At 41.1% G+C, this 22,380-nt stretch overlaps 1 protein-coding gene across 1 annotated transcript in view; it reads right to left on the bottom strand.

Moving 5' to 3' along the window:
• NPTN (neuroplastin) overlaps window positions 1-22,380 on the bottom strand; it is a 59,817-nt gene that overhangs the window by 7,038 nt on the left and 30,399 nt on the right. Inside the window, exons 2-5 of the mRNA XM_072871672.1 lie at window positions 21,016-21,184; window positions 16,446-16,540; window positions 6,974-7,107; window positions 5,148-5,421 (exon numbers count right to left, since the gene is read on the bottom strand). Of these exons, the coding sequence (XP_072727773.1) occupies window positions 5,148-5,421; window positions 6,974-7,107; window positions 16,446-16,540; window positions 21,016-21,184 (672 nt within the window). The remainder of the gene's footprint in view (window positions 1-5,147; window positions 5,422-6,973; window positions 7,108-16,445; window positions 16,541-21,015; window positions 21,185-22,380) is intronic.

The following is a 22,380-nucleotide window of genomic DNA, read 5'->3' as shown; positions in this document are numbered from 1 at the left end:
CCATGTGTGAAGTCAAAACTCTCATTTTGAAAGGATGCAGAAATTCAAGCTCAATCTGCCCTCCCTTCCTCCTTCCAGCACATAATTTGGATGCAAGGGGGCTTGCGCCTGCGGGCAGGTTACTGGAGGTACTCACTGCAGTCACCTCCCCTACCAGAAGGATGAGAATGCCCCTAATCCACAGGCACGACAGCAAGAACCTGCACTGGGCATCCACTAATACCATCCTTGCACCATTTCTGGTGGAAATATGGATTTCACAGGTGCAAAGTTCCTTTTTCTGCTATACAGCAGCAGAAGAAAAAATAAACTGAATTACATGAAGGAGGAAATATTAGCAAAGGAACTACTAAGCAGCCCTGTTCCATGGCATAAAAAGCAAATACACTAAAGACAAAAAGCAAGGTCCATGCAAAAAAACCCGCAGTCAGGAAATGCCAAAGTTAAAGGAGTGCCCTCGCCCTTCCAGCATGGCAGCACTTCTAGATGGAGGTAACACCTTTTGTAAGGCCAGCGAGTACATTGGGAAAGTGTCTCGTAACACACAGCCCTTTATCCCCCCAAGCTCTGAAACCTAAGCGGCCTCACTCCACAGCTAAACAGTAAATTGAGAAGAACTGCTCCAAATTTAACCAGGTTATCTGTCACTCTACCCATCCACCAGAGATGAGGTAGTTGGCATGCTAAGACAGGTAATTTTTAGCCTGTGGAACATGGAGATGAGAGAGAGGGAAAGGGAATTAATTCAATTGGCTTTATTTTGGCTGGCCAGGTAGAGTTCCCAAGCACTCTGGAAAGCATCCCATACACCTTCCAGGATAGAGACAACGTTTCTCTCCAAATGGTCACATCCCCCCCACTAGCAACTGGGTACTTCTATTCAACATCAGTTATTAAAAGTCCTTTTTGGCATTTCTTTGTTTACACTCAGCAAAGAGGTAGAGCCCTCAAGCCTTGCCTTTTTTTTTTAGGCTGATACAGCTGTAAGACCACTCACTTTTCTATGAAGTTCCTACAAATATCCTCGTGTGTATGCAAATGCACTGCAAATACAAACACTGAAATTACTGATCTGGTTTGTCAAAGGGTTTATATACTTCTGAGGTTTGCCTGAGAAACATCATAGTCCTCTAAAAAACAGTTCTTCAGTAGTCAGGGTAGAGTGGGGGGACCCTCAGGCTTTGCCGTCTCACTACCTTGTGCTACATTGAATTGGAGGATTCTTTGGAGATGTGGAAATGCTAAATAGTTCAATAGAGTTCTCAACAAAGAGCAGCAAGATGAGCAGTGTCTGAAAGGTGGCACCTCAGTGAAGGCAGACTGATACAGCTGAGAACGGTAAAAGGACTCAAATTAAGTGTGCCTGTTATTAGTGCAGTCTGGAGCAATCCTGCTCCAGCTTTCAGCTTGGGCTGGTTTCATCCAAGGGGATGAACACAGCACACTCTGAAGGGCTGCCTGTAACTTGTGTAGGCTTAACTGAGCCAGACCTAGAAACGACGTCACCTGGGTACTGCATGAGGTGAGAGCTCAGTGTGGGCACCAGCATCTCCCAGAAAGACCTGAGATAAATACAGGTCAACTGCATTTCATCCTACCCTGTCATTAGTCAGGCTCTGCACAGGTTGCAGGTGTACTTCTAGACTGACAATTTAACAGTTCCTTCAGCTCCAGAAAGGCTTTGATTTTTCATATACAGGGGAAGTTATGATGTTTAGCATCACTGGTTTTCTCCAAAACTTTTAAAGAAATCCTTAAAGTGTCCTGAATAAGTCATCTTTGCACTAGGTCTATGTAGGAATCCTCACTCCTGAGATCTTCTCAACAGGACACACGTTAGCCAGTATATGAAAGGATTCTCAAGGGGAAAGAAAGCCTGACAGAACATGGGAGACATCCCCCCCTCCTCTCCCTAAGGTGGGATCTACAGCACCCCATGGGCCACCCCAGAGCATTGCAGAGGGGTGAGACTACAGGTACAAGGCTTGCACCCCAACATTTAGGCTGTTTACCAGTAGCAGACACCTTATCTGCAGGAATAGGCAGCCTGCAGCAGCAGGACGTGCCAAGCCAAATGATAACGATCCACTAGGCAGCGGTCCAAATAAAGATGCAAAATGGCCATCCATCCTCAAACGTGGCTGGGTTTTTTTGGCTGCTTCTACCTGCTACTCCAGAGCAAAGTACGAACTTCAGAGAAATCCGGTGACTAAGGAGAGTCCACAGTTATTCTGCCATGGGAAGATGGGGAGAGGGGTGATGGTGGGGAATATGAAGGAAACTCAGTGTCCAAGGAAAAATTTGGAGTGGTCCAATGACAAAATTCACATCCCAGCAAGAAGGGCCATCAGTGTGGTTACTCTGCTGATGAGGCTACCAGTTTTTTCCCCTGTTAGCAAGGAGGCACTAACAGCCCCATCATTATCACTGCAGCAGTTTCATATGAAGATATGGCACAACCACAACCCTTGTCCTTAAAGCTTATTACATCAAAATCAAAACCAATATTAAAAAAAAAAATATTCAGAAAACCAGATGATAGTTGAGAGAGATCACAGCTGTTGCCAAATAATATTTATATTAAGTAATATGGTGTTTAGACTAATATCTGCATGAGTTGCTGGCTCAGCTATAGGCTCATTGATGTTACCCGCTACAGCTCACTGCAGCATGCGGAGGCAGATGTATGATTTTGGAAGCAGAGAGTTTAAATTCCAAGTGATAAGCACGCCATTGCATTAAAACATTAACTTTGGCATTTCATAACAACATATGTAAAATAATAAAGTTAAGAATATCCTAAGTAAAACATCCAAGTGTGGAAATCAGCAGACTATCAACAATTTCTCACATATGCATTTGTAAAATGCCCCTGCTTACAGGGTGTTTCCCACCAAGATATCACAGAAAGCTTCAAATGCCATTACAGAAAGTGCAAGAGCATTCGTGGGAATGTAGGACTCAAGTCGGCCTTTAGTTGAGATGTTATGCCGATTGTGTCTCTTCATCCAGGCAAACCCAATACACAGACATTCAGTGATATTCAGTACTGGATTTTGTCCTCCAAGAAAGTGGACAGAGAAAGCAGTTGTCCACCACAGAGGTGCCTCACTCTCCAGGACTCAAGCTTAGCTGCCTTTAAAATAATAGCAGACCGAGCAAGCAAATTTAGTAACCTCAGTTACTTGGCTCATCATCTTGGACGCCTCCATCAGAGATGATGAGACTGGATCCCTCAGGCATCTGAAGAGCAGTCAGACCAGCCAGGAAAACTTCAGCCTTTGAAACAAACAGGTAGTGAACTCTTCACCTCCAGTGTGTGCTTAATCGCACTAACACAGTGGCTGCATTGCGAGCTGGTCAAGTCAAAGCCAATTTCTATTGGATTAAGTCCATCTGAGGCTGCTTGCAATGAATATTTACATATCAAATTACAATCTGATATCTTATTTTGGTCCTTGTGAAACTTCATCAAATGAAAGTCTGAAATGCAGGGAACCATGACCAGCCATCAACATAGAGGTGAGATTCTCTCTGGCCATCCTGACATCAAAGTTATGCCAATGTGGCATAGCAATATGGGAGAAGTGCAAGAGAACATTTAAATAGTCTTTTTCAAAGTTTTCTGGGCTGGTTGAGATCCACTTTGAGGAAAAACTGCTGGCAGTATAAACCCCTTAGCAACTGTGAAGCTGTTAGTTATGCAGAGGAACATGCACTACACACAGTTCAAATTTTGTTGGATACACACCTAGACCAGTCTCAATGCATGCTCTATAAGCAGTTAGTAAATGCTACTCAAGTGGTTAAGATCAAAAGCTAGTTTCCTCTATGTATGCACTACTTAAGACAGTTTTCATCTGCTACAGAAGTGATCCACGCCTCAACCAAAGTACTAACATTTATTATCTGTTTCGTAAGTTTTTTTTTTTTTTTTTCATTCTCTGAAATATAGCTCAGGAACAGTGAAGTTGTTTTTGCCCAAACTTCACAAGCAGATCAGTGTTTCAGCACCTACATTTTCATCCCAAAAGGCAAACGTCTTGCTGTGTTGTTACTGATCCCTTGTACAGCTCGGCAACAACTAATCATTGGTGCACAAGCTGCAACACAGCTGCCTTGGGAAGTTATCTACCATGCTAGAGGGCTCGTCCAACCCAGGAAGACACTAATGATTCAGTGCTTCCCATACTGATTCAGCATGTTGCCCTCCACGTACTCTAATGCACCTGCCCCATTTCTTGGATGCGTCATGTTCCTACAGCACGATGGCATACCAGCCACGTCTCACAAGGATTCCTTGGATAAGTTTTCTTGATAAGCACTGTAGTAAGCAGCTAGGTGTCACATTAAAGCCCATTTCTCGATGTGGTTCTTTCAAATACTCATTTTAGCCTCAAACTGCCCCTTCCCCCATCTTTAAAAGACGAAGGTATGCAGAAGAAGCTCAAAGATGAAACAGTTACTACTTTTTTGTGTACCAAACTCAGTGTAACTAATTAGTGCTACCATCAGACCATAAATAGCTAATCTTTAGAGAATATAACTCAGTGGCTATTACAACTAGATATAGTTTCCAGAGCATTCCTTAAATACAAATCCAGTTACAGATCAAAATAAGAGTCCTACCCCCACCCTTTTAAAACATGTTTTATTTCTGAAGCATCTCTGCAGTCCCAATCCCTTTAAGTGTAATGTTTCCTTACAAAACCTGCCCAGTGTCCAATCCAGATGCCACATGGAAGAGGGAGTGCCATCATGTGTTTCCAGCTCTTCCCTTGTTCTGCTCTATGCTCCTTAGGGCTGACGTGCAGGATTTCTCAGGGCTAATACAGCAGGAAAGAGACAGGAGCGCTAGACCCACCTTGTGTAACAAAAGCTTTAAAGATAATGAAATAACCGCCCTCCTACCCCATAGTCCGAGATCTTGGGGAAATCCAGTGTTAGGCCTTTGCATAGCACTTGGACCCTCTGTGCTTGCTGGGCTTAATGTTTGGAGAGTGAACAGATGAGAAAGCAGAGCTCAGAGCTGAACTAACTGTGCTGCTGATCCTTCCTGCCACAAAGCCCCACTCTGTTCTGCCTCCACAAGTTCGCTTCGCCTTTTTTTTTCTTCCCTCCTTACAAGTGGTTTTCAGCACGCTTACCGTCTGGGACTTCATCTGGCCGCTTCCTTTTCTCATAAACAACTATGATGACAACGAGGATAACGATTTCTGCCAAGATCCCCAAAAAGGGCCAGAGGGGAGCCAAGTGGCTGCGGACACGGAGGATGGTTGTGACTGAGACAGAGCCGACCTGGTTGGTTGCGTTGCATTGGTACTCGCCAGGATCCTCATTTATCTGTAGGTTTGTGATGCTGAGCTCGGTGTAGTTGTCTTTATTTGAAATAAAGAATCTGCCAGAGGAGTTGTTGATGTCCTGATAAAAGGAGAAAGGTGGAAGAGGAAAAGAGTAAGAGCTTTAGTAAGTTCTGTGCCTTTTCATTTCTATGTTATGGAAACTAGAAGAGATTTGATGGATTCTTCAAAGAAACTGGTTCCTTAACACAACAGAAATGCCCACTGTCAGTGTTTATTCTGTATCTCTTGCTAAAGTGAATTGTGCTTCAAAACTACAACAGAAATATGCCAGCTTGACTGACAAGCTGTATTTTTAACCTACTTTACAGTATCAGCCATGAAATATGCCACTGGTTGTGATCATGTAAGCTACCATGTTCTCAGCCTTTTGCTTCAAGAGAAACTGTTACACTCCACTCACCAGTTTAGCAGTAAGATGAAACAGGTCGACCTAAACAGATGAGACAAGTAACAAGAGAGAGGATACATTCTCTAGCAGGGGAGAAAAAAAAATTAGTGTAGAAGTGGGGAAAAAAAAGAAAAAGCAGTACCAGTTTAAGAGTATTCTACACCGCATTAGGTAGCATTTGCTAACTATTTAAAGTATGACAGCCCTAACAAAATTTTGCCTTTACTATGTTTTTAAAAAAAACACGCACTGCTCACAGATTTGTGGTCAGAGCAGCCTGAGTCACTGACTTCAGGAATATTTAAAGAATCTGGAATTCGAAGCACCATTGTTTCTACATTTGGGGGAAAAAAAAAAAAAAAAAAAGACTTCCACAGTTGCTTACGTTTAAAGAATTAAAAAGGGGCAAAACTTTGACAAAGTATGGATGTTTGATCTTCCTGAAAGTTAATCTTGGATGAATTTATCAAGTAAGTTCAGCAGAAAGCCAGTGTGAAGGGAAATCTGCAGAACACCATACAGGACTCTGATGACGCACAGCACTTGGTAAAGTCACTCATACCAGCACTGTCTCTTAAAAATTTAAGCTTGCACTTAACAGTGAACAATCAACCCATACTATTATTTGCTTAACATTTTTTCTTCATCTATCAATCAAATTGCTACCGCTGGCAGGTCATACAGCAATGTAAAAATAGGTGGGCTGAGGATTTAGCAACCTCCAGCTTCTCTTCTGCTATTCCAATTGCTGGTCAAGTTTTTTGCTCGCTAGATCAGATGCCACATGGAAAAAATATGATCACTTAAACACTAATCACTGCCATATCCTCATATTAAGTCTTGTGAGCTCAAACAGTAAAACTGGGAAACAGTTTGAGAAATTTATAACCAAATGCATTCTTAAATCACATTTCATAACTCATCTTTTGCAATTTATAGCAAATACTCTGATCATATCTTTCTGGACAGTTCATAACTTTGCCCAGCAGCAATGCAATGAGCAACTATGTTTGCACAGCAACAATATAAATATCCATTTTTACACTCACTGCTGCTGAAAAGTTTCAGCTTTACTCCCTAATGTATCAGACTTCTGAGGAACTGCATTTCAAGAAGTTATAAGGCACTCTAAATAATATATGCCTAAACCCAAGGTGCTCGTTTCCTTCCTTACTGAGGGTTTTGGCAGGTTAATACACACCTGACACCCCAGTTTTCTTACCTCAAATACTCCATTGACCTTCTTGCGCCACACCCACTCGGGATGTGGGAAGCCCACAGACTTGCAGTACATGAGTGCCTCCTGCCCCTCATTTTTATTTTCACTTCGCTTGTGGCCAGTGATGTCAGGAGTAGCTATGAAACAAAACAAAAAAACTGTTTACAAGCTGCTCATTAAAGAGAGAGTTATTTCAAGCTCTGAGAATTTGAACAGAAAATAAGTGACAAGCTCCCTGGAAGCTGTTGCCTTTCCCACACTGAGCCCACCTTACAGAAAAAAAAATCGTGATTCCCGTGTCTCTCCAAGCAGCATCTCAACTGAAGATCTGCAAGAACGTCCTTCAGGCTTGGTTTGCCAGACAAACTGAGGGACAAAGGAGAAATCTCAACATCAAACTTGAGTTATCTACCACAAGCCTACAAAACTAAGATGGCCCAGCCGTTCCCCAGTGCAGGAAGCAGAGAAACATCCACATCTCCCTCCCCACCACTCAGGAGGTCCCTGTGGCTCTCCAGTACCTTCAGCTTTGAAACAGAGCTGTCAGAGATTCTGGTTACAACTTGCCCATTGCGTCAGGACTCTGAACCTATACTGTCTTAACACAAATTTCTGAAAGCTGAATCAAGGTATTCTTCCTTGCGGCAAGATTTTAGATTTGGTCCACAAACATGCTGTGACTTGTCAGACTTTTTAGACTTTACGCCTGTTATACCTTACAGCGACACTACTCCTGGGTACCACTGGGTAATGCAGCAGAAGTCAAAATCCCTCCAACAAAGATCGTTTCATTCAGCCTACCCACGAATACATATATTCTAAGGAGGGTTGCAGGTGAAGCTGGGCAACCACAAGCAAAACACAGCCCTGAATATCAGCAGAGGGTCTTCTGAATTAATTTATCTATAAATAACATCACTGCCATTTGCCACGTTTGTCACAGCAGCCCATTGCAGCCTAATACCTCATGAGAGATTACGATGGATCAATGGACTGCCTGAGCTGAACCTTCACTGAAGCAGATGGCTTCGGTGCCGTAGTGACCACCTTTAAAGCCCATTCGCTTTCTAGCTTGCTAATTATGTCACACGTGGCCTGCTGTGTGATTGCAGGACACTGATCTGTTAATCCAGTCAAAGTCCAATCCAAGTGCTCCAGGAAAAGACCCCCAGGCACTGGAATTTATTATAAGGGTCTATTCAAGGAGGGTTCCCTTTACCACTAGCAACCCCTACAGATAGGCATAGAGAGGGAGCACAGGTTTGTGACAGCTTATCTGCAGGGGCAAGCTAAGAGAATTAAGCAAATTTCACAGTTGTCAGACACAGCGAACACAAACAAGCAAAATATCTTGTGCAACAGGCAACATCAAAAATTGCTCTTCCCAAAAATTACATCACAACTCTTTGGGAAAATGTTAGGCAAGTTTAAGTGCTAAAGGAATTCATATATCAAAGCCAAGGGCTTTTAAAATGCATCCCACACCTTACTCCTGCAAGATCCTTTTCAGACAGTAATGCAGCTGATTGATAATATTGTTAGAGGCAGAATTAAAATAAAGCTTCTGAACAACAGAAAAACCATGGTTTTAACAATACTTAAGCTACAGCATTCCTTAGTATGTGTGTATTCGTCTGAAAAGACACCACCAGGAGAGGCTGATCAACCCAGGCTTTTCTCAAAATGCCTGTGTAAATTCAAACAGAATTTCCAACACACACGTGAGGTTTGCAGAAGTTCTGACCATTTGCCATGTAAAGAAACATGCACTTGCTGCTTAGAGAATTAACAACTCTTAGCTGCATTTTCTAATGCATGATTTGCTCCAACTCAGCAACAGTCAGAGCTGTCAGTATGCACTGACAAGCTGAACAGATCCTCCACATTGGACGCTGCTGCGGAGGATGCAGAGGCCGGTTCCTTAGCAGAGATACTACCCACCAGAAATTAAAACTAACTCCAGGACTTCTGGTAGAACCCTTAAGGAGGTTATGCCATTTAAAAATTTTTCATATGTTAAGCATTTTTTTTCCCCTGATTTTTAAGTGAACATCTTTTCATCAGGGAGCTGGAAAAGAGCTCATTACCTAAGAAAAATAGTATGATTGTACCAACCCATAAGGAAGAAGGTGAAGGAAGTACTTGATCAAAGTCTGTAAGAATCCACACGGGCAAATAACGGCTTTGCTAACAATATTCAACATCCATGATCGTATAGCAAGACCAATGGATGAGGCTAGACAAATGCCGACTAGTTGCAAGATGATGCTAACCATAGCCATGATATATAACAAGACGATGGGGGTTTTACTTATCTTTAAGAAAAATTACACCTAAAATGTATCTTTACACATCAAACGTGAAAATACTTTCAGACAAAAACATGAACTGAATGAAGACACCAGATCATAACAATTCTCTGGTCTTCTGCAAAAAAGAAGCTGCCAGGTATAGAAACTGAAGCAAGCTGGAAAGGAAAGAACACTCCATACTTGCTAAGTGATCACATACTACCTGTGCCTACAAGGGGCAATAACACGTGGAGGAAATTAAGTTTTCAAGCTGAAGGTCTCAAAGAAGAAAATAAATCAGCTTTAGGGTTGAGTGCACTGCATTACATCTTCAGGATATTAAGCATCAGTATGCACCTGCAACATCCTTTCAAACCACTGTCTGCAGCCTCAAAAAGGAATATAACATTTATTCCAAAAGATGGTGGTTCAACAAGAAGTCAATTTCACCTCGTGATCTACTGAAAGGCATCATCTCCTCCTTGCTAGGCTTGGAAAGTTCTCTTTCAGGCAGGAACAAGGTAAGCCCAGTGACTTCCCTGCAGTTTTTGCTTACTTGAGGATGATATGCAGAGATTGCATCCAACCTAATAAAAATGAAAGGCCAGCAGAAGCAGAGCTCAAGAGACAGACTTAAGGTGGCATGGCAACGGTCCCAAAACTGGCACTGACAGGCTGTCAAAAGCGATTGCAAATTACGCCCATTAGGAAAAGAAGAAATAGGACTCATCAGCTTAAAGTTCAAGCCCCACACAGTCTCCATCTGTCAGCACTTCATTTTTCACTGCCATCTACCAGCAGACAGCGAGTCAAAGCAGAACCTTGCAGGGGAAAAGTGTACAGTAAGTCAGCACCCTGCAGCTGGCCCACTTTTTCTATAAGGCTGCTGACAGGGAAAGAGGGAAGGGGGAGGGAAAGAGGGAAGGGGGAGGGAAAGAGGGAAGGGGGAGGGAAAGAGGGAAGGGGGAGGGAAAGAGGGAAGGGGGGAGGGAAAGAGGGAAGGGGAGGGAAAGAGGGAAGGGGGAGGGAAAGAGGGAAGGGGGAGGGAAAGAGGGAAGGGGGAGGGAAAGAGGGAAGGGGGAGGGAAAGAGGGAAGGGGGAGGGAAAGAGGGAGAGAAAGCTTTCTAGGACACCTTAGCTTCTACTGCAGGGTGACCTAGTGTTCTCCTACAGCCAAGAGATAAATTATATTTTTCTTTAAGAAGAGGACATCTTCGCCGTGTTATCCCAAAGAGAGCATAAGTGCCAAGAACACATTCTGCTCTTTCCTTGCTGGGCACAGTTATGCAGCAGCCATTTCCAGCTCTACTAGGACAGGGACTATTTTTGTACGCAGTCTGAGGGGAGGACTACATGGAATATTAATATTTCAGGTCATGATGCTAACCAGTTTCAAGCTATGGCTGAGACATTAATCCAGTACTATTTTACCAAACTGTGTGGCTAATTGTGTTCTGCTCTACAAACTACAATTAAAATATTGCTGCAACTGACCTCAGTCACAGATTTAGCAACAGAGCAATGTTTTCCTGTGAAGCTTTTCAAGTAAAGATTTTTCTTACATCACTCTGCTCCAGTGCCAGTAACAGAAACAGCACAGAATGAAGCAGGTTTTGTTCAGAAAGGATTTAGATTTCACTTCAGCTTTTAAGCAGCAGAATCCACATCTCTGTTCAGATACAGTTGGCTGTGGAGACATGGGCACAACATGCTATGTCAGCTCCTACATCACTGAAACCAAGATAATGCCCCAATAAAAGAAAGCAAGTTTTTATTCCTGCATTGTAAAGCACAAAAACTAAATACTGAATATTTGTTTGAAACAGCACATGGAAGAGCAAAAAGAGGCAGGGCTAGTTTAAATTAATTGCTATTAAAAAAATCAAAATAAATACAGATTTAGCCATTCTTGACACAAGAGTAAATTTCTGATAAGCTTCATTCTTTTGATAGTTTTAAACTGAATCACAACAGAAAGGGAGTTTGTGCCAGAGTAAACATTGGACCTCCATGCTTCGGGTACCCAACAGGCATACAACCCAAAATACACTGTGCAACAACTTTCTGAATGGTATGCTTTTAATACAGCCCTGAAAATAAGGGGTTTTTTTATTGTTACAGGGCATGCAATATCATTTCTTGATATACGGGAGGTATTCAGCCCTTAATTTCCAGGTATTTTCAAGATATTTTACTAGCATTACTAAAAAGGAGAGGAGAACTAATATGCATAACACCTCCAAACCATGTCCTAGTTAACAAAAGCCCTTCAAGTCTTCCCATTAACAGAAAAAATTAAAGCAAGGGCAAAAGCACCTAAAAATATTCTTGCATGTAAAAACTATTATATCTTATGGGTGACCTAGTAAAAGGGCTCTGGAAGATTTATTTTTCTGCATTATAATTCTAATCCATGTCTACTTTTATAGCCTGGGGAGAGCTAAGACACCAAAGGTACTGCGAGAAGGGAGAACGTGATGTGCGTTTTCTGTGTAATGCTTAGGATCACTCTAAGATGCAGTTGTGCTAAGAGAATGCCCCATTTCTTAATTAATTTCTGGTACAGCGTTGTGAAACTGTAGCAGAGGTTTCTTAAGCCAGTCGGGAGTCAAGAAACCAAGATCTTCCAAGGCAGCTGAAATAACCACTTGTTTTCCAGCATGCTGCTTGGGCTGGAGCCAGACTGAAAGTGGAAGAGTAACATTCTGAGTGCAGGTATTGCATGTGAAACAAGAGCCTCTGGCTCAGCTGCAGTTAGGAGGTATAATAAGCATTTTTCAAAAGTGGCAAGTTTTATATCTCTCAGGAGCAGTGACCGGGACTGGTCTGAGCACTTGCTATTGGGAAATCAACAGCAGCTGTGGAGGACAGAAGAGAAAGGTGCAAAATGAGCAGGGAATAAGGAGGGAAGTCAGAAGACTCCCCTTGATGAGATAATGGCAGAAAGGCCTTACAGGAAGAGGCATTAAAAAGCTCTACCTGTCCAGGTGCACAGAAAGAAGGGAGCCTTTGATGGGAAGGCAGGGCAGAAAGACCAGATGCCCTCCCATCAGTCACGCTACATACATCAGTATCTTTCTTGATGCTTGCCCTACTTCTGGGCAGCCAGAGGGAACTGGAAGCATATTCTTCCCCATCTGGTTCTCACTGCTGCTGCTCTGCACCGGACGATGGTTTGGAGTATCAGAAGACAGAAAGACAAAACTTGTTTCCTCCTCCTCCCAAGATCTTGATAAGAGCAGAAAGATTGCAGAGGCAGAATTCTTCAGGGTTGCGTGGGTTTTTTTGTTGGGGGGTTTTTTTGTGTTTTTTTTTTCTTTTTTCTTTCAATCTTCAAGTTTTCAGAGCTCTAGCATCACAACAACACAGCAAAAGCACTGCAGGTATTTCCACCATGTGGCAATGGAGCAATTAAAAAAGCCTACTTCCAGATGGGGAGTAGATAGCACACTGCAACTTGGCTAGTGCCTGTCAGGATCATCATCACTGTTCCTGCTGAAAATAACCACATCATACATCACAGCCTGGTTACCTGCAACCCTCTCAGCCAGCTGACTTCACTGCAAAAGCAAAGGGTGGGAGAAGATCCCTATTTCAAGGGATTGATCCTTGAATCAATCCTAATATCAGCATTTGCTCAGCCTGTTGTTTCAGGCTTGGAGCTGCACTCACACAATGCCCCTAACAGCTCTGAGAATTTAAGCAGGAATACTCAAAGTCTCCACCAGATACTTCATCAAAAAGCTGACTGTATGAGGGAAGCCAGACATGCCATTCCTGGGAATTCAGAGAGACTGACATTAAAACCCAGTATTTTCAACTGCTGTTACACTATTGCTGCCCTAGTAGTTTTTCTACCACGGAAATCTGCTTTAAATATACAAGCACACCTAGCAATTCTAACAGCGATGCTCATGTTTCTGCATTTTTATCTTCTTACATAGCACATGTAGAGATTCAGGAAGAAAATAGGCAACATTATATAAAAGGCAAATGTCACTGGTATATCCTGGAGTACATCTGCTGTGAGGCATTTGTTAAAGTTGTTCACAAGTTGTCAGAAAGTCACTATTTTGGTCCACAAGCACTTTTGTATTCAGAACCATCTTTTCTATGTGCATCAGCAGTTAAAAATTGCAATATAATTACAATTGGCAATTAAATTTGTGTACAATTGTTTAACCACAAATACTGCGACAGGTCACACATGCAGGTAAGCATTAAATTACGGCATCTGCATGGTCAAACAAAATTCATGCATCACTGATACATCACACATGCCTTGATTAACAACTAGGTAACATCTCCACACATGAAGTAGTATCAAAAATCTGTTTGCTTTGAGAACTAGAACTACTTTGGCAGAACGTGTAGAATATTTACACCAAACTGCAGGAATCACAGAGAATGCCTTCCTTTGCAACATAAAAAAAGCCTGTGTATTCTTTGCAACTAGCATGGGTATTATTCAGAGACATTTACATCCAAGAAAATATGTGCGATACCATACAAGTTTAGCCATACAGCTCTTCCAGGAGCAGTAACTCAAATGAGCACTCTCTGATCAGAATGAATTTATGTACAGTGCTAGGACTGCAAAGCCACTGCAAAGTTCTCTAACTTGTGCTTCAAATGCAGTCCCAATTTATTACTACATAAGTTTCCAAGTAACAGGTGTTAGACAGGAAAGCGTATTTTCAGTTTAAAAGTATACATGCATTGTAATTTCCAGTTTGCTTTGCAGAAGACTTGACAAGATACTTCCCACTCCAGACAACCCCTGGTACTTCTCTCTGCCAAGGAGGAATTTGAGGCCCATCAGCCACTCTTGTGATGCTGTAAGGAGAAGCTGGAGAATAGGGTTACTGAGTCCTGGAATTGCGACTGCTGAGCAAGCTGCAGGTGTAATACCTCCCAAGAGAGGTGCTGCAGTCATTAACTTTTAACTGATGACTACTCATTTGTATTTATATATGTTACCTGGGAAAAGTTGTTAGTGGGATTAGTTATTATTCTCCCTCTGCCCTTTGTGCCAGTACTTCAATAAGATATATTGGCTTTTCTTTTACAATGTTAAATCCTATGTCCCTGTAAACCTCTCTGCCAAGTTCTCTTGGTGTCCCTGTCTGGCACTGGGCAGCAGAGAAGCCCTAAGCCAAACGTTTCTGAAAGATCTTTTGAGAGATTATACAAAACTGAAAAAGGTCTTAATCTATTACCAAAGTTAAATTTTCTGTCTCTAGGAGTGGTTTGTCACCCAAAGAAGCCCAGAGAAGGCAGAAAGGACTTAAGATCTTAATTAAGATAATATGCTCTAATTGCTAAATATTCTAAAAAGAGCAGAATGCAAAACACCACCCCCAAAAGAAAAAAAGAAAACAAACACACCTAACCTATGTACCTTGAACACCCAGAAGACAAGCTCACCAGATGTACAAAAGTTTGAATTCAACTTGCTGTAAGCAAGGCAATTATTTTCAGAGGTGCAGTCAGATTTTTAATCAATAACAGTCCATTTCACATGTATTCACATGCTATATACCTCTTAGCTGGGCCAACAGGAACCTGCGATGCATTCATATGAGCGTGTATTTTAGATTTCCTTTTTCCTTGCAGAGATAGCTTCTGCACCAGATTTGGTTAAACACTGAGTATATTTTGATAGGTTGTTTTATGCAAGATCATTGGAAAAAAACTTAAAATCGACACAGGAAATCAGCAAGCTTTTCTTGGTACAATATCAGTCAGAATGCTTATTTATGTGGCAATATTTATCTTCCTCAGGAAACTGTTTGTATGGTTCAAAAGACACTGTTCTCTGGAGAGGAAAGATAGCATTCAGAATAATACTATGCATTTGTCATTTCACACAGACTGATGAATTACTCCCACTTCCTCACTTCAGATTCAGGAACCTGACCGTGCAGTGAGGCACCAGAAATTCACTGGGAAGAGGTCAGCTTTCAGCTTTTGCTACAGATCTGTGGTACCTAATTTAAACAGCAACGATCACAATATAGATCAGGATAAGCTGCGTCACTGGTGCAGGAATACTAAGAAATAGTGTGAAGCATCCTCCTTCCCATTTGCTATTTTCAAACAGCATCAGAGGAAGCTCTACATTTAAGCTGGGGGTGCATGGAAGATGGTAAGTAATGCTAACTTAGATTTCAAACAAGTTTGCAGTACACCTTCATAAAACAAGCACCAGTATAGTCCCAGACATGCACAGGCTGGTTGCAAGACTTTTTAACACATTTTTGCGTAAACTCATCTGCCTTTGACTAACAAAGCTGCCATAATGCATCAATTCCATTTTACCGCAGCACATAAGGGGCAAACCACAGCTACTGCAGAGCAGTGAATAACTGGAAATTACTGGCCCAATGAACAAACAACTGTATTGTGGCAGCAGTTTAACACTGTATAAAACACCATCATCTCCATGTTACCTCTATGTTGTACGTCTAACAGAAACACTGTTCTTTTGTTCAACAACTACAGTAAAACTCAGTGCAAACCTTTCCCATTTTGCAGTTTCTATCCACGATTTTAGTGTCCTAAAGATGTCAGAAGACTACTAACATGCACAAGACAGAAAAAAAGGTGCATGAAAGTAGAAAACCCCAATCTAGTACAGGGCATCTGTCCTAACCAGAACCCAGGCTTTCCTGGCAACTGAAGTAGTCTCTGCAGACAAAAACCAGCTCCAAGCTGCCACACGCGAGATGCTGGTTCTTACTTTTTTCCTATTCTGAACAGACAAATTCAAAGTACATTCAGATGGCCTCATTTACTGTGAAACAGGGAGGAAACAACAGCTATCTCTGCATGAGCACAGACATATTCTACAGCAATCTTTATCCTGCTGGACAGGCATGCTCTCTTGTGATAGCCAGATTTACCAAAGGAGTGCAGAAGCATGTGCTAGAAGGTGTTTTAGTACCCTTGTGTGGACCACAAATGCAGTGGTCATATTCCCGTACCTGTGAGACCTTTCCCCTACAACTGCGTGCAAGACTTTCCCTTGAAATTATAACCAAGGATTGGACACAGGCTCTGTATCATGAGGAAAGGCCTCTTGAATTAGCTCTCTTGTACGGACACTGAGCGAGATGGCAGAGGCAGTGAAAGCACTTCACTTTCAGGGAGAGGAAACAAAACAAAACAAAACAAAAGAGTACCTCTCACTTCTATAGTGGCGTTGGCTATAGGAGAGTTTGAAAACACAAACACGCACAAGTATTCCCCTGACTCTTCTGCTCTGGGCTTCAAAATCCTGCAGACAGGGAGAGAACACATGAGCCGTGTTAAGTACTGTGTTAGCAACCAAAAATGAGCAGGCTAGGAATTTATTTCCCCCCCCCCATACTTTTAACTGAATTTAATCTTTCAACTGAATTTCACAGCTATTACTTGTTAATTCAAGGTATGTTGTTCAGACATACCTACTTGAAATAAAGGATGTTGTTTGCTTAGAAAAAAGGTGAGCTCTAGTCTGGAAAGTCAGTACCAATTTAGCTGGAGAAGCTGCATTTAGTTTAAAAGCAAAGAAGGAGCCCGACATCTGTTAATTATGCACTAGAGTTAGTTTGATGCAAGTCATCCTCAAGTCACTAGCCTATTAGGCAGGTATCACCTCCCATTGAGGGAGAAACATGATTTGTATGTACTATCTGCATTGAAAAAAAAAATCAGACATGGCCAATTGGAAAGCGACAGACTACAAAAACAATCAAGGCTGACACTGTCATCTCATAAGCTGTTTTCTTTTTTTCCGTAACAGATATAAGGCTGGTCCATTAATAATTTTCTCTGATTCAGACTGGATGTGGAAAAACTGCAAAAGCTGGTCAACTCATGAAGGAAGACACCACACAGGAATCTACTGCCACTTAAAATTAGGAAAGACGAATGCAGTAACAACTAGTACAGGGAAAAACAGAGACAAAGCCAGCCAGAAGAAAATCAGAGCTGCAACAAATGAAAAAAAAACCCAACAAACAACAAAAAAAGCACCCAAAACCAACCAAACAAAAAACAATAAAAAAATCAAGATGAATTTACACTCAAGATGGTGCTAACTTCAAGTCCACCAGCTTTTGCTGTCCTTCAAAAAGCTTTTGGATACAAATGACTTAAAAGCTCTACGCTTACGTTGTTCAGATATTTACCTAAAAAAGACATCTTAGACTAGAGAAGTATACAACAATGTGACGCAGAATTTACATCTCCACACAGCACAGAATAAGGTAGAGTTCTCCCCATCCCTCCCTCCCTTTACTGAAAGGCTTCTTGGCTTTCTTTTTTTATTTATTTTTTTTTTTAAAAAAACCACATTAAGTAAATAGCATGCAGATGAACAGAAACCCTGCAGAAGAGCACTGTAATAAAATAATTTAATTACACATGGAAACTGCTGAGACCCATGGAAAAACTGCTCAGTTTAACACAATATGTCTCCACTGTGTTTACAGCACTTATTTTCCAGCGTCATTGGTGAAAGTCTAAAGGTAGTTATAAAGTTAATATGTCTTTCAGATAAACGATAACATACCCACTTTTCACAGAGTTAAAATTAAAGATTATCTTAATGACAGAAAGAATGATCATTTAGTATCAAACGTCAAAGGGATAACTGTGTTTAAACTCTAGGCAGGTAAAGTATCCTTCGGAAGTGCGCAGCAACCCTAAACATGAGTGCCTGCCGACACTGCTGGCAAAGGTGCAGTCCTCACCTAGCTGCAACGGAACAACTCCACCCAACTATTTCCATTACTAAACTATCCTACGACTCCACAATAGTGAGGGAAGGCAGAGAATACCTGGTTTTCTGTAATAGCATTTAGGACCTTAATAGTTAAATACTCATACTCTGACCACTGCTTTTTATCCACTATAGTCAATGCTGGGGTCGGGGGGGGCAAGATACTGTATTCTTTCAGTTATACATAAGTTTCTTTTTAAAGTGTGAAACTATGGCAGCCTCTACTAAAGTATTATTACTATAAATCATTAAAGCAAGTGTAAGTTGATACGGCTGCAAAGTTTTATAGGCAAACAAGCACCAGAATCAAGTTTGCTTAGCCAACAACTTCCCTCAGTCCTGCAGTTTTAGGAAGAGCCCAGTTTTTTTAGATGTAGACTTTTCAGCAAGATGCAAAAACACCCAAAAAACATTTTATTCTATTTAGCTCAGTAACCTGCTACTCAACTCTGAATTAATTGATGAGGAATTCTGAAAGAAATCACTACTTTTCTCCTCCAAACTATGAATGTAGACTAGGGGACAGGTCTCCAGAATGAAAGCACAGGATCGCCAGAACCACTTCCGGGTACTTTTTGCTTGTAAAAGCATACACTACAAATAATTATTGCCCATTTTTAATTAAGATGGTGAACTAAAAAGCTATACTTAACGCTGAGCTTTCTAACTATAGGTGCCTTCCAGCAAGAATAGCTACATCAAGCTTGAATGAAGAATTAGGAAAGATGCGTTCAATTTCTAATGTTCTATGAAGCAGGATTTCTAAAGTAGTTTAACTTACAAATTCCCAAGCTTTCTGAATGGTAAAGAACACTGAACTTCAATGAACTAACTACATTTCACAGCAAAACAACATATCTTAATGAATGAAACACCAAGACCCTGAAACGTTTTTTATTTTTTAAGGAAAATAAGTTGAATGCAAAAGACTAACCAAACATGTAAAAAAATGCTGAAGTTAAATAACCTCTTTTAACTACAACTATGTTGACATTGTTTGCATGAATGTGGTATTTCTGTATCAAAAAAAACAAGTAACCAAATCAAGCTAGAAGTTAACAAACAGATCAAATGCAGTGTGACCACATGCAACGAAGAAATGCCACCCAAAGCCTGAAACCGCAATATACAACAAAGCAGCTTATAAATAAGCAGGAATTTGAGGTCTACATTGCAAATGCAAATTTTCCCAAATTCTCAAGCTGTCCTGTGATTGCAGCATGCTCTACCAACCCTTTATGCATTGGGAACAAAGTGACTGTCTTACAGACTGCCCACCTTACTTCTTCCTTCTCCAGCACGTTAAAACTAAAAGCAAGTTTAATTCTTCCTTTACTGAGGAATTTGAAAGGAAAAAATCTGCCCTAGCTTGGAACAGATTATAGAGAAGTCAGCCTCAATACTTAGTTTCCTGAATAGTAATGTGCGATTTTCAGTAATCTTGATGCAACGTACCTTTTGTACCACTCAAGCTGGTGCTTTTGGACAAGACTGCTCATCAAGTTAATTGCTAGATAACAAAGCAGAGCCTTTAAAACTCAGACCCAGCATTAAACATTGTACTGAGGAAATACCAGGATGCAATTATGGAACTTAATGAGACTATTTTTTTAACTGCAAAACTGAACAGCTAATGCAAAGTGAGCTGAAGTGGAAAACAAAAGGAAAAACTTGAACACATCTTTAACAGAATCAAACACAACTTCCATAATCCTGTGGATGAAAGGATGCTTTGCTAAGACAATTAAAACCTTGAATATTTCTTAATCTTGTGCCAGTAAGCAACATTAGTGTGGTAAAGAGCCCACAGTACTCTGCTAGAGACAGAAAAAAGCCAGTTGAGTGTGTGGGCATGTTTCCTTGCTTTAGTGCAGAGACAAGGCACAGTAAACCAGATGCACTATAATGTAGTGGGCCTTGCCCAGACATAACCACCTCTTTCTGACATAACAGCTAAGAGGGTCAGAAGTGGTCTAATGTCTCCGAAGAGTAAGTTACCACCAGTGGTTAAGACATGCCTTAAATGCTCTTCATCTTAGCTTAAGACTGAACAGAAAGTTGTATTTGCTATCCATGCTGGCATCAAGAGAAGAAAATGGAAGGGGAAAAAAAAAAGAAAGGGGCAAGAAAATTACATATACAAAACAGATCTCTGATGGTATCACTGAGCAAGCTTCATATGGTCTCATCAACTCCATGATAAGAAAGCCCCGTTTCAGGAATACAGAAACCCTCAAAGGATTTCTGCTTGATGCAAGCTACAGTGAAACGAAAGAGGGGGCTGTACACGTTCTATTCTCCTTCACACCCCTAGATGGAAGGCAGAAACAAAGTCAGAGCATCTGCACATGGAACAGATTAATGCTGAAAATGTGGTTGTACTGACAAATAAGAATCACAAGTGATACAGCTGTACTGGTTTAATCAAGATTTGGTATCACTTCATAGCAGTGATCTGACAGCTCATCAGTAACAACTCAGACAACGCTGTCTTTCATCTCCCAAGGCCAGAAAATGACTAAAACAGATTATTTCAGCAGTGATTTATGTGCTGCATTTCCCTGCATGGTGAAAATGCACAGCTGCAGATACATCTTTACGTAGAAATAAGCAAGACTGAGACTGTACAATATACTCAGAGGAAAAGAAAACTAGGCTGTGTGTCTGTGCCTATGTCCACACATCATGTATACTCTAGAGAAGAACTAGATGAGTTTATATTGACAGTATGTTTTCGTTGACATTATGTTTACATGAGCTAGTTAGGACAGCTGTAACCAACAATTTTTCCAGAATCATTCTTCTAACACTATTCACAGATACTTTCTGTGGAGCCTCTAATGCAGATCAACCCAATTTGTCTGACCACTGTGAAGCTAAACCAGGGACCTTGGAGTCCCAACATCCCATCATCTATTCCAAAGCCGTACGCCTACCAGTTTTGTAATTCTTCAGTGTAACATGAAGATTATTCCAAAGAGACTTACTTGTATTCTGTAGTGTTTGAAGATTTTCTAGTGCCAGGGATCTCTTCTCCATTCTTCATCCAGTAACTGGCAGAAAGGGGGCTGGGACTTGTGGTGAGGTTACACTGCAATGTGACAGCTGGACCATACGGATGAATGACTACATCCTCGCTGGCGTTGATCCTGGGCTCTGAAACAAATGATGCATTAAATAGCAACAAATCTTCACTGGCAATTGTGCCACGCTCGTCTGAAATTGAAAGGGGAATCAGGAAGGGGAAGAGACTACACAAGGAATGTCACCGCACTAATTTGGGAGACATCAAGAAAGTCACAGTAAAACAGCTGACCACTAGTGAAGGCAACACCTTAAGGATCAGCGCCCCTATAGGGAAAACAGAGATTTATTTAAGATTTTTTTTTAAATATTTAACATCACTACAGATTTCTATGTAACACCATTAATCATTTTTTACACACTACTGACCATAACATGGGAAAATGCTTGTCCTGTGACTATACATAAGAGATCAGCTGGTCCTTCAGAAGCAACTTCTTTCTGCCTATTGCTTCGTTCCTCTACTTACTTTGAGGTTTAAAACAAACCCATCTTCTATATAGAACAGCCCTCAAAGTTAGACAGTCTTCTGAATAGTATTTCTGGACTTCCCCCTGCAAAAAGACTAATGTCTACCTAAGGAAAACATCCTGTGCACACAAGGTATTTCAAATAGCACAACTTTTCTGATGTCTGAAATTTGAGCAAGCACCCAGTGTGAATAAGGCACAAGTCTGACGAAGAATGGCTGAAAGCAGCCCTTAATACTTAACAATAAAAAGTAAGAATATACACCATGTTAAAATTAGAGTCGGGAACTATTTCGTTTCTAAGGAAACCTTAAACATAAACATTTATGAAGAAAAAAAAATGTAAGCCTCACTGTATAAGCAGACAAGAGTTACATGCTTTGCTGGTTGCATTAGGAACTGAAGCCAGGCTATTTCACATTACAGTCTTACCTGGTAACATCAAATTCACATTTTTAGGGGAAAGCCTTTCAGAAGTGATAAGATTAGTATGAGGGCACTGTCCTTACATTTGATAACCACATTTTCTTAGGATCATGCAGATGGCTATTACTCTCTAACAAATAAGGCTGATGATTTTTAGAATAGTCAGAGACAAGTTTCTTCCCAAACTTGGAAAAAAGACCTTTCTGTTGAAGGTCTCATGGCTCACCCACTGCTGGTTTCAAGTATTCTGTAAAAACAAAAACAACCTTGAACACAGGATGACAGAGCTTAATGGAAATTTAAGAATTCTTGCTATTAGTCTTCCAAAAATATCTAGATTTAGTATTGGCTATAGTTTCGGCTTGCACTAAA

The sequence above is a fragment of the Ciconia boyciana genome, chromosome 8 (assembly GCF_034638445.1).
Source record: "Ciconia boyciana chromosome 8, ASM3463844v1, whole genome shotgun sequence".
Taxonomy (NCBI): Eukaryota; Metazoa; Chordata; class Aves; order Ciconiiformes; family Ciconiidae; genus Ciconia; species Ciconia boyciana.
Note: the sequence above shows the minus strand (reverse complement) of the source record. Positions and strands in the feature narration are given on the sequence as shown.